The sequence below is a fragment of the Heloderma suspectum genome, chromosome 5 (assembly GCF_057233095.1).
Source record: "Heloderma suspectum isolate Gila_16-S chromosome 5, 16-S_ref, whole genome shotgun sequence".
In the NCBI taxonomy this organism is placed as follows: Eukaryota; Metazoa; Chordata; class Lepidosauria; order Squamata; family Helodermatidae; genus Heloderma; species Heloderma suspectum.
In genome coordinates this window covers 96,430,277-96,443,280 of record NC_139462.1, presented here as the reverse complement: position 1 = coordinate 96,443,280, position 13,004 = coordinate 96,430,277, and the positions used below count along the sequence as shown (strand labels likewise).

At 39.5% G+C, this 13,004-nt stretch overlaps 1 protein-coding gene across 10 annotated transcripts in view; it reads left to right on the top strand.

Moving 5' to 3' along the window:
* FIP1L1 (factor interacting with PAPOLA and CPSF1) overlaps positions 1-13,004 on the top strand; it is a 43,478-nt gene that overhangs the window by 22,413 nt on the left and 8,061 nt on the right. For all 10 annotated transcript variants that reach the window (XR_014792163.1, XR_014792162.1, XR_014792161.1 and 7 more), the window contains 4 exons: positions 727-883; positions 5,364-5,390; positions 5,797-5,851; positions 8,873-8,928. Coding sequence is in view for 7 of the 10 variants with exons in the window: in XM_084856771.1 (XP_084712897.1) it covers positions 727-883; positions 5,364-5,390; positions 5,797-5,851; positions 8,873-8,928 (295 nt within the window). In the remaining 3 variants the exon portion in view is untranslated. The remainder of the gene's footprint in view (positions 1-726; positions 884-5,363; positions 5,391-5,796; positions 5,852-8,872; positions 8,929-13,004) is intronic.

The window sequence follows — 13,004 nt, the reverse complement described above, 5'->3', positions numbered from 1 at the left end:
TTTGCCTTTAGTAAAGGAAGACTTTCTCATAAAAGAATGCTATGCGACTAGTGTTCTTAGTATGTTTTGATCATAAGCGTGTGGTACTGCTTTTGTAACATAAAAAGAGTGGTAATTTTTGCATTACAAGAAGTTTTAATTTATGTCTTATTTGAAATGAGATGCTTTTGGACATTTTTGTCACACACCGTTTCCAGTTGCTGCTTCAGCCCTATTGCTTAAATGATTCTGGGAATCCTCTGTTTTATCCATTTAAAGAACAATCCTGTGGTCCCTGGGAGGGTGTTCCAGGGGCCATAGCATATGGTAGAGTTCCCTATTTGAGGGCAGACAGAGAGGTCCAGTCTTGGAGGAGATCCAATCTCGGATTTCCCATCCCAACTATCGCAGTGGTTTCTCCGGCTCCAGCAGAAGACGAAAATTATGCCAGTCTTTGAGCTGGTGTAACGTAGGGGTTTTTCCCATCAAAAAAAACCCATGGAGGGGGAAAAACCCAGCTCCCTCCTGAGTTGTGCTTTGTCAGCAAGAGCCTGGCAGGGCATAGGATAGATCGGAAGCTCTGGTAGCAGAGTGCTCTGTATCTGAGCATAGGATTCCTCTCTTAATGTTAGAAGGCAAATGCATATGTTTCTTATTTCAGAAAGCCTCTGCTTATTCTTTAATAAAGGAGAAACTAGGTTTTCACTATTTTTAAAGTGAAAATGTAATACAGATTTTATTTTGTAGGTTCTTTCTGATCGCTCCAGTACTGATGTGGACAACAGTTTTTCCAAGCCCCCTCCATTTTTTCCTCCAGGAGCTCCTCCCACCCATCTTCCACCACCTCCTTTTCTTCCACCACCTCCATCTGTCAGTACTGCTCCCCCTCTGATTCCTCCTCCAGGTAAAAAAAAAGTTACTTTTCAGTGTTCTATTTCAATAGTTTTGTCCTAGCATGAAGATGAAGTTGTGGTATTCCGTGCATTGATTGATTGATTTACAGGTAGGGTTGTGTTCTTCTAGTCAGCAAAAGGTTTGCAGTTTTCTTGAAAACTTTCTAGAATATTAGCTTCTTGCAAACAGTTGCTCCTCTTTGTGAAAGACTTTTCATATCCGTCTTTTTTTCCAAGACCTTCGTAATTTGCATTCTCTGCTTCATGGGTAAAGCTCCTTTGATTTGCTGAGCTTCCATTCAATTGCAGTTTGCTTCTCCTGTCTCCTGAGGGTTGGAAACTGGTGGTCTCCAGGCAAAATTGGATCCAAGGAAGGCTGCCAGCTGATGGAGTGGGGAGGTACTAATACTGGCCATCCTCCCATGACTGCTTTAAATTAAACCAAAGAAGCTGAGCTGTTCAAATTCCACTAATTTTGAAGCTATTGGAAAAACTGAAATATGTGCAATATTTACTTAAAAACCTAAACTTTATTGAATCACCTATGATCATGAAATATATATTATTCATTATATATTTATATATATTTATATATATATATATATATATATATGCGCAGTACGCATTATGTATCAGTTAGCTAATATTAAAATATGCTGGTTTGGATCCTGATTTAGGGATGTGCACCTGGGCTGGCGGAAGTGGACATCCCTGCCCCCTCCTACCCACAGTAGCCGCTCCAGCCCCCTGAGAATGCTACATGGAGGGTCAGGACCCTGCTGAATGGGTTGAGCTGTGGTGCAGGGGGAGCGGGGATCACCCAAAATCAGGCAGAGGCACTTGCCATGAGCGGAGCCCTTCCTTCAGCAGAAGGCAGATCTTGCATCCAAAAGTAGTTTTATGAAATGCAGTATACATTCCTTTTTAGTTTATATTCAGATCGTAATTGCAAACATGGTATATACCAAGGTACTCAAATATAACTTTTTGCCATCTGGCAAATAGGCAACAAAAATCCATTGAAGATGGATTTCCCTGCCTACCTCTCCTTTTCCATGGTTTATGTCATTCAGAGTACAGCACAACATCTTTGTTGGACCTAACCAATTGTAAACATTAAGTAGTTTTTTTCTTGTAACCAGTGTTTGAGGTGGGTTTGCAAATATTAGTCAAAAGGGAATCTGCTGATCTAGACATAATAGAACACAATGGTTAAAAGAAACTATAGAAAGGAGGGGGACATTTGTGCTGAAGGAAGGGGAAGGGAACATCTGAGCCAGTTCTTGTTATGCCTGCCATTTGGCTAATGTAATGGTCAGATATCTGTATTAAGTATTTGCAGAAAGTGTAGATATTTAGCCAAAATTCACAACAGTATTTACTAGGGTACCATCAACAACACTTAGTGTTACAGTAACTATAGACAAAGCTAGCTGTCCAGAATGGTATGGTGTAATTTAAATAGTAGATGATGATGATCGTGAAAAAATTAGCATTGCTCACATTTCTTGCTGTAATCAGAATTGATGTCTGAAGGACCCACAGCTCCTGATTCGAAACATTTCTTTGATTTGGGTTCTTTCTAAAAAAAAACAAACCCCAAAACCCTACAGTTTCTTCTTTCCCATGAAGGTGGCATCTGAAACAGGCAAGAATCAAGTGCCTATTTATAGAAAGGGTTTGCCACCAACATTTAAGAGCCGTATGCTTGGCAAATTATTGACTGGACTCCTAAATCAAATACCTGAACTTGTTCTGTATTCTCCAGCAAGTGGAAAGTACTTATGTAAAAGCAAGTTAGCCCACCCGCCCTCCGCCCCCATATTCCATATAGGGGTTTTCCTGAATTTTTGTTTTCTGAGACTTCCATCTCAGGGAGCAGCAACAACCACTGCATGACTTTCCAGTCAATTTCAAGCCACATATACTTGGCAAGCATTGTACTGGAAAGTAAGGAAAGGAGAATTCCTGAGTGTACTTCTGCACAACCTCCCAACATACCCCAGTGCTTCTGGATTAACAGGAAGCATTAGTCAACCACATACAGGCTTCCACTTCCTCTCCCAATGTGTCACTTCCTGAGCACAGCTAGCATGATGCTGGCTGAAAAGGCATGCAGGGGCTGCTAGCAGTGGTGGCAGCACTTGTAATCCCCGTATAAATGGCCTTGAGTGCTGCTTTGCATGGCCGTGAGGGAGCACTTGAGGTAGGGTAGCCTTGACAGCAGTCAGGGCTAGTCATTTTCTTCTCCTGCCAATGTACTTAAAAAAAGAAGGAAGTTTCTATATTCCTCCCCAAAAATACACATTAAAGGGATTACCAACACCTGTTTTACATTCTCCAGATGATTCTCAGAGATCTACATTCCTTTTTTAAGAAGAATGGCAAATGTTTGTCTCTTTCTGACTCTTCAGATTTAACATCTGCATGCCAAAATACTACTTGTTGTGTGTTTAATATATGCAAGCTAAAAAAAGCAACACTAATTTTTTTCTTACAGTACAATCATAAGCATGTATACTTGGAGATAAGCCCCCACTGAGTTCTTTGGAACTTACTCTGTAGTAGTTATGCGTAGGATTGCAGTCTTGGTGTTCTTTAACAGACACACAGCTTATCATGTGGTTAAGCTGCAACCTTTTGAACTTGAAAACATAATGGTATTAGAGGCAGTGAAATTCAATATCACTAGATTTGCATTTGTAGTTAGTAGGTGAAATCTGAGATGAATTGCCTTCATAAAAATAGTCAGGAATGAGAAAATTCAAGGTTAAACTAAACACTGGAGCAATTTTCTGTTTCCACCTCATGTAAAATACATTCTTAAAGGCACAAAGTCAAGTTTTCACAGAAGCTTTCATCTGTTGAAGTTCAAAGTTAAATCTGCACGCGTTGTAATTCAGTCAAGCACATGGGGGAAAATACAAGAGGCATGATAACATTCACACAGGTTTATGATGTGAACCTGTCCAAAAGATTTCCTTTCCTATCCCTTGTATTTTCAGTGCATTTGAAAATAACCATCAAGGGCAGTGGCTTTGGGCTTGTTTTAATTGTGCGGCTGCCAGCATTCTGTCTTCAAAGTTCTTACCAAAATAGAATCTGCCCATTCCTCCTTGGTTTAGAGGGAAAGTTTCTTGTTAGTTTCTCGTTACCTAATATTAACTGGAACTACTGGCCAGAAAGTTTTAAGCATTCAAATACAAAACATCCTTCCGAAGATCCTTTGAAAAAGGATCTTGCTTTGAAGTTCTGGTCTCTTATACCATGTTCACTTAGCTGCTTGTGATGCAAATACATTTTGAGACAAAAGAACCATCATTTGTTTGAAAATATAACCCTAGAAAGCAGTAGAAGTGCTACTGGAGAAAGTCACTGTAACTGTTGTAAAAAAAAAAAAAAAAAGAATTGCTAGATGAAGCTTTTCAGGAATTGATTTTTTTAACCATTTTGTTGAATCTCCTACAGTGCCTCAGGAAACCAGCTAAATACTAGTGTGGCCATTCCTATGTTACAAAATGCACATTTTACACTTGCTAATTAAATGTGAAAATTTGATTGTAATTACGAATGTGACCTGGTGCCATCCCTATTTTAAAAAGTAGAATAAGAGGCAAAGGAATCAGGCTATTCAATGCAGTTGAATTTCATTTTACACAAAGATCACTATTAGTATTGTATGCCATGTGTCTGTATTACAAATGTGGAGGTTATTCTGTTGCTATCTATTAAGTGCTATCTCTTAATGGCCCAGTTAACATTAACTTGTCATTTTACATTTTGAACTTGCTGTCTTGTCTGTTAACATTGAGGATATAAAGGCACAGGTGGGTTTTTGCCTTGGATTATGCATGCAAACATACGTGCAGAGAAAATAATAATTGTTTACAGGTGTTCTTTATATTGATTGTTTTATATATAACGCCATTTAATTTGTAGGATTACTTTTCTAAAATATGTTTAGTATTGATAATATCACTTTATATTCCAGATTATGTGGCCCTAGAATTGAGTGAAAACTCTTATATGATTGTTCCTTAATATTTTCTCTGAAGATTCCAAATTTATCATGACTTCACCATTTAAGCAACAAGCAGTTATTGGCTAATCTAGGGAAGAAGCAGATTTAAGTTTGTCTATATGGAAATGGCATTGTTTTCAGATACTGTTTTTACACAGTGAACCCACTCCAAAGAACCCTGTCGGGCACACACATCAGTTAGGTGCATGTTGTGGAGCTTTCACCCCCCTTCCTTTTCATGGATTTATGGCCATGAATGCCACATTGCAACTGGCTCAGGTTGTGCTGCTTGTGCAGTTTTCCAGTATGTAGTGGCACTAGCTGAAATTACTTTACTACCAGCTTTTATTGGCTGTTTAACACTATGTTGTTGGCATGAGTGCCGTGATGCCTGTTCTGGTAATGTGGGGATGAGACAATCCATATAAACTAATTACTGAAATGATTGGGTGCATCTTCTTTGTTTTTAGGTATACCAATAACTGTGCCACCGCCAGGTATATTTTATCTGTTCTAAACCTATGTTAAAGTAGTATGAGATACAATGTGATTTCATTTTTGTTCTAGGGTACATCCTACCGCTCCCTTCCCTCTCTTTTTTTTTAAAAAATGCACTCAGTTTTCTTTGGAGAAAATAATTAATATTCAGAATTATTTTTAATTGCCAGATTCCTATAAGTAATTGAAGAATGCCATAGAATAAATGTATATTAAGAATGAGATTGCATGGATGTGCTATAAAAACTGTCTACTTTTGGTATGTTATTCCTGTCGTTCATTGTTGCATAGGTTTGCCTTAAAATATATACTACTCTGGACTTGGCTAGCATGCAGTAGTTTTTTCTGGAATTAATTTGCAATGATAATCAAAACCAATGTCTTGGTTTCTCAATTAAATTTCAGGCTTTCCACCCCCACCTGGAGGACCACCACCTTCCCTTATACCAACAATAGAAAGGTAAATTTTAGTATATAGAACAAGCTAACATCACAAGAACTTTACTTATTTTAATAATTATCCACTGCTCTTCTTAAAGTCTAACTCCGTAGTAGCTTGAACAGAAGCATTTTTTGAAGCTTCTAATCTGTTTTAAATCCCATCTGTCTCCAGTCTTTAAATTTAGTGTGTCATAGTAAAAACAGAAGAGAAAAAGTAGAGTCTCATGGCTTGAGGAAGTGTTTCAGAGAACTTATTTTAACACATGCATGGGCTTTTACATATACACTGGGTCTCCCCTCTTCTCTCTTCCCACCTCCCAACAGTAGCTCCTTGCGTTTTATACAAGGATGCTTCAGAAGTTCTTTGCAGTTTCAGGCACAGCTTATCAAGTTGTACACAAGATAGCATCTAAAAGAACAGTCTGTGAAGCTCCATGTGTGCATGGAGCTTGCCATTCATCTCTCTGGACTGGGCATTCTGCCTAGTACTTGAGTTCTTTAGCCATTTATCTTCTCAAGAAAGGCTCATATCACTTTTTAGTGCATTTCTAACATATTGCCTTCCATAAACCCAAAAGCTTGTTGTGAGGGAGCAGGAGGAGGGTGTGTCTTAAGTAAGCGTTTCTTCTTGCATCTTGGGCAGGATGTGGCCACTGCAGACCCACTTGTGCTCCAAAGTCAAGGCAGTCAGGCCTGGCTCTGGCATTTTCTTTACCCACGGCCATGGCCTCTGACATCTAGACCCTAGGGTAGGGAGGTGGCCTATTGATGCTATTGCATGGGCAGAAAGAGCATAGGCCCAGGCAGCCCACTGCTTGCTGAGTGGGTGGGAGCAGACACTGGTGTGGTAAACATGAGAAGCTGCTGGACAGAGGCTGAGGTAGGAAGTAATATCAGCCAAGTGAAGTTTCTGTACATGTTATTTCTCTGTTAATAGTGAAATTGTTATTTGTTTGGCAGAAGTGCTAGAGAATATAGTTACTAGCTGTCTCTCTAGCTGCCTTTGAAATTCAGTATATTTCTGTAAGGTCTCTAGGCTCTCTTCCAGTGGGCAAATAATTTAATCCTCCAGGTGGGATATTTTGATGATTCACGGGGAGATTTTCATGTTGTGTTTTCAGTTGAATGAAGCTCTCATCAATTTACTTAAGATGACAATAAATACAAGGTTTAATGGATATGGTTGTATATTTTCCTTCCCTCCAGTTTCATGATCAGAATGTTCTAGATTGTGATTCATGTGATTTGCATAATTTTCTTCCTTCTCTGAGCAACTCTGTCAGCAGACTCTGGGCTTTCACTGTCCCAAGTCTAGTCACCTGTAGAGTCTAGTCTCTCTCAGGAGCCTTTCTCCTTCACCTTTTCTTGATTTCCACTTCTGCAGGATTTTTTCTTACACTGGATTATTTGGTTGTCCTTTACTCATATGGTTGAATGGACTTCTGCTGTAAGCCAAGAGGCTGATACACATTACTTAAAGTTTTCATTATCCCTGTTTCAAAAATCAAACTGATCCAGAAGTATTTTACAAAATATTAGCCTGCCTTCAAGGAGAAAAATAGCTCTCAAATAAATAAAGTAATGAATCAAGATAATTAATTCAAGCGATACGGGAAGTGATAAAACATATCAAAGGTGATAGATGTTGAATTAAGCCATACGTATATCGTTACAGCTTCAGTATTCTACCTATTTCAGCTGGGGTTTTTTTTACCCTTTCAGCTGAAGGAAGTAGACTTAGAAAATGTGAAGATGAGTAGGAAACAAGTGGGATACAATGTATCCTTTCCTCCTGGCAGCAGTATTCTTCTTCAGAGTTCCTGCCAGCCACCCATGCTGCCCTCTAGGATACTATAAGCTGGAAGGAGCTCAAACAGGGCATTCCCACTTTCCCCTTTTCCATTGTTTTGTTTCCCTAATGGACACACAACATTCCAAGCATGTGCAGTCCTCATTCAGCTGGTTTGCTGGGATTTTGCTCCCTTAGTTTAGTTTTTGTTCTGCTGGCTCATGTTCAGCGGCCCCATTTTGGTTCCATTTCTGTTGGTACTTGCCGCCTGAATTTGCTATTAAAGGGGCAGCCCCATTTGAAGTGCACCTGTTCTTGCATACATACATATATGTAAACACCTAACCATTGATTATAGCTATTGCTGGGCTGCACAATAAGAAGTTTCTGCCTTGACTTGAAAGAAACTACAGTAGCGATATTCAGTCATTCTACACACACCCAATTATCATTGCACAAGGGGGACAGTGGGGATGAGCCCATTGGCCCTGCTTCCTCCCTGTCATTCTTCCTACAACCTTTCATGTGTCGTGGGGGCGAGCTTCTGCAGTGGAAGAGCCTTTTCTATTGAGTAGGGTCCCCACATAAGAGTCCTAGAAGATCAGGATGCTAAATTATACAGGGAGAGTACTCAAGTAGAAAGCCTCCCTGCTTCAGAAGTCCAGTCCCCAGTATGTTGGAGGGAGCTGCAGGAACAGCATAGCTGTGTAGGAAGGGCCAATGGGCTTGTCCCCAGTCTTCCCCTTACATGATGGCAACTGCATGGAGTGGGAGGAGAGAATGACTGAGTAGGGCTGTTTAAACCCATGCATGCAAAGATGGTCCAGGTGGCTAAGTTGCCATCCTTCATTGCACCAGAGCTGAAAGCATACCATCTGCAAGGCAAGGTACAGAGACTACTGTCACTCCTATTTATTTTGGCAAACATAACTACTCTCTCACAGTGATGGAGGAGAGACAATCATATATCAATTTAGGGCATAATCCTATGCATGTTTAGACAGAAAAATCCTACAACTCCTAGCATCCCTCCAGCCGCCCATGTTAGTTGGGGAGTGCTGGGAATTGTAGGACTTTTCTCTGTCTAAACATGCATAGAACTGCACCCTTAACAGACTGAGAGCAATTAATCCCTAGTATGACCAATATCAGATCTGCTTCAGCAGCTAGACTTGCAGAACTGTAAAAATTGGATATTCTGAACTGAGAGTTGACTAAGATAGAGGCCTGACTGTGTTTCTCTCCCAATAGTGGACATTCCTCTGGTTATGATAGCCGCTCAGCTCGTGCATTTCCGTATGGTGGTGGTAAGTGTCTTCCGACCTGCTTACAAATATGCTTTGGTCAGACAGACTTCCTTGAAGTTAGGTTTATGTTTGCTCTTACGGCTAGACGAGCTACCAGCTTGATACACTGTTTTCTAGATACATCTAACCTTTATTTTTGTGTGTAGTGTCTTCCTCTTGTCCAGGATGCATTGGTACAAAAAAAAACCCTTCCAGTATAAAAGTTCGTCATTCTTTGAAAAAAAAATATTGTCAGTTTTTTAGTAAAGCATACAAGGACTGCATTGTACATCTGACTTATACATACAAATCCAGTTCGCTGTACTTGGTTCCCTCTCCTCTGTCTTTTAGTTAGGTATTTACATTTTGTAATTAACACAAAGAAAAATATATATGTATACATGACCAAACGTTTTTCAATCTGCCTTTTATTTCTCCCTCAGAAATTGGCAGGCAGTATTAATTTTCAAAAGTGGAGCCCTTTGGCTTGAGTTCAGGATTTGATAGCAGTGTTACTTGGAGACTGGTGCACCGTTAAGTCAAAATAGTGGTGCCCATTCTCGCCCTCAACTTATGAGAGGGTTCAAAATACACTGGGTGTGTAGTGACCAAGCAGCAAGAATGAAGCTTCAGTAAAATGGGAGGAGCATGTGGCTGTGAATGAACAAACCAGAATTTTGATTCAGGTAACAAAAAGCAGATGATAATCAGAATGACTCTATTAATGGGCAGCAGATGTCTTGATTAATGTTTGTGTGAAAGTATTCTAACTGTCTTGCCAGTCTTGCATATTTCAGGAGGTCTCATACATTTGTTTTCTCTATCCTTAAGCATAATATGGTCTTTCTTCCATTAAAAGCAGTCTGGAAAGGCTTCTTCCGAATCCTGTGAGCAGTGGTCAGTGAGACTGCTGTGGAGTTACGCAGTTCTCTTTATTGTCTAGAGTGTAACCTGCTGCACACATAGGGCTTGGTTACAATAGTTATTTATTTTTACGTACAAGTGCTTCTGTAATCCACTGGAAGGATACATATGGACAGCATCACTTCAAAATAGGTCATACACAAACATTATTTCAAAAGCACTCTTGTGAAGAAAGCGAAACATGAGATTTTTAAATTGGCATTTTAAACATTACATTGTGAACACTGATTCAGATGTGGATACCACAGATTTTATATGGGAAAGGGGTGAGTTTGAAACAGCATGGATGTGGAAATGGCTTCCGCATTGCCAATTTCCCCTGTTAAGCTCTTGTGAGGACTGGTTTCAAATGGGGGCATTTCCGAGTTCATGCTATTATGCATATTTTAATCAACCCAATGGAATGAATTCAAGTTTAGTCAAGTATAACTATTATGGTGGAAGCGGACTTCCGCACACCGCCCTCCCTGCATTTCCCCCCACAAATGCTGCACAAATGGGTCAGTGGATCCTGCTAAACAGAGTAGGCTGTGGGGAAGGGGAGAATACTCGAAAACTGGATGGAGGCACCCATACCTTCCGTGAGCATAGCACTGCTCATAGAAGGTAGCTCTGGCTGATTTTCAGGGATCCTTCCCCTGACCCATAGCCTGCCCCATTCAGTAGGGTCCCCTGATCCTCTGTGTGGCATTTGGGGTAGAGGTTGCAATAGGGAAGAGAGGAATTTCCCTTCCACTAGTGCAGTTGCACACATTTAATTCTGGATCCGATGCATAATTTGTTGTTTGCAGAGAATGGGAAATACTTAGGTTTTTAAAAAGCAAACATTTAAGTAGCATCACTTTTTGATGCTGAATACTTTAGAATTGACAAAGTGCAATGTACAAGCGTCTTGTGCAAATTTCACTTTTGGGGGTTACCGCCTTCAATTTTCATGACTCTAGATGGGAGAAGGCTTGTCTCTTAATACTGTTCTGTAAGAGGATTCTTATGGTGCAGTCCTGTGTATGCCTACTCAGATGTAAGGTCCATTGAGTTCAATATGGCTTTACTCAGAGGCATGGGATTACAGCCTCAATATATAAACTCATTTACCTCTGTCCTGTACACTTCTGGCAGTTATTTCTGACATTTTTGTCAATTCTTTCTGTGAGTTAAAGAGGGCCCATCAGGATTTATCAAAGCAAGATTTAAGACTTAATAAGATTAAGTCTTAAGTTTTAAATTAATGTCTTGGCACTTGTGTCAAAGACAGATAATCACAGACGAGAACCCAATGATACTGAATTTCTAGCATTTTGACCTGTCAATCTTAAATTGATTTGATTCAGTGTTGATGGTCTGCTAAGAAATAAAACACCATTGTAGTATCCACTTTATCATGTTTACCTGTATGTGCTCTTGGAAATAGCTTTCAAACTGATCTTTTTGCTGCCATAGCAGAGGAATAGCTATTCTGTGTAGTACAATATATGTATTTATTTATTACATTTCTATACCACCCAGTAATTGAAACTCTCTGGGTTGTTCACAACAATTAAAACTATAAAATACAATATAAAATGTAAAAGTTTAAAACTACAGTATAAAAATAATAACCAAATAGAATGTAGCTGCAGTGCAAAGATTTAAAATGCAATACCAGATTTAAAACAGAAACTGCAATATTAAATGCCTGAGAAAATAAGATCTTCAGCTGGGGCCGAAAAGAGCACATTGTAGGTACCAGGCAAGACTTTCTGGGAAGATGGCAAAAGCTATGGATAGCATGGGTGACTGATCAATATGCTTTCCAATTCTTCACCCAGTCATCTTTTACCAGAATCTGCTGGTGTCATTAAACTAAACCTCAGGCTTCTCAGTTTTATTTATTTCCTAGGATGAAACTATTATAGATAACTAAGCGGTGTGAATGTTTATAGTGATCAGCTACATGGTAAAGTTTGCAATACTGTGCTCCCTCTACTCCAACTTTCGGTATAGTTATAAGAATGCAACCCAAGTGCTATAAATGACCACCTTTCCCATATGAGTGCAGCTACCCTTCAATAAGAAACAACATCTAGCTTTTAAGAAAGCTACCACATGAATGTTTAGGTTTTTGCTATCTTCTCCATTGAATGTGCATACTGTGTGGAATATTGTGGGTGGGAAGAAAATAGCCCTTGTAGAATTTTATATTGTCACTGCTGGATCGGGCATTCATTCTAGCAGCTCAGGGAAAGTGGACATGATAAGACCCAAGAAGGGCAAGAAGGTAATATGTACGTAGATTGCCACTCTGCAGCACCGGCAAACTGCTTAGGCAACAGGGATATGTGGTGTATCTGGACAGGAGCAGGAGGACCTATTGATCCAGCTATGGCATAGAGTCAGTTTTATACTCCTGCTCTTGTCTACACTGCTGTCTGCTTTCTCCCTCGAAGAAGTAGAGGAATGGGGAATCAGAATATGTAATGCACTCTAGAATGGCTCTATCTTGTACTGTGGTTTTGACTCATAGCCCACTAGTCAAACAACTTGTTCTTCTCTAGTACAACTTGCTGAAAATAAAGATAGAAGCAGGCTGTTGCCAATCCCATTATAGCATAACAATCACATGTGTTTTAGATTCTTAAGGGAAAGCCTTAAATCCCCCCCCCCCCCGGACTATTTTTGTATAACAGAATTGGATCCAGTATAATTCAACTTTAAAATCGATGAAGAGGAGTTCAGATTTGAATGTGATTTAGTACTAATATTTGCAATACATTTTTTATGATTGGATGCCTTATTTAGGAAAATACGAAGTCGAGGACATTCTCAGTCAAGTCCAGCTATTTCTTGATCCTCTAGTTGTCACTTCCTCACCCCCCTCCTTCAGAATTAAACAAAATGATCTGGATGTAGTGGCATTTAAAAAAACAACAACCCACTTCTCTCTCTTAACTCCTTATTCTTTCTTCTTGTGGTCAAATATATTAAGTGTGTGGTGCAGGAAAAAATAGAAATGCTTCTATAGATTATAGGGGTGTCACTGGAAATAATATTTTAGTAATAGCATTTCTTCCCCCCAGACCTTTTCTTTCTTTCTTTTGTTTCCTTACACCAAAATAGTAAGAAAACACTTCTTTCTTTGGATCCACTTAACCATTTACCAGAGCACTGTATAAATGTATATCCTTGAACGCAGC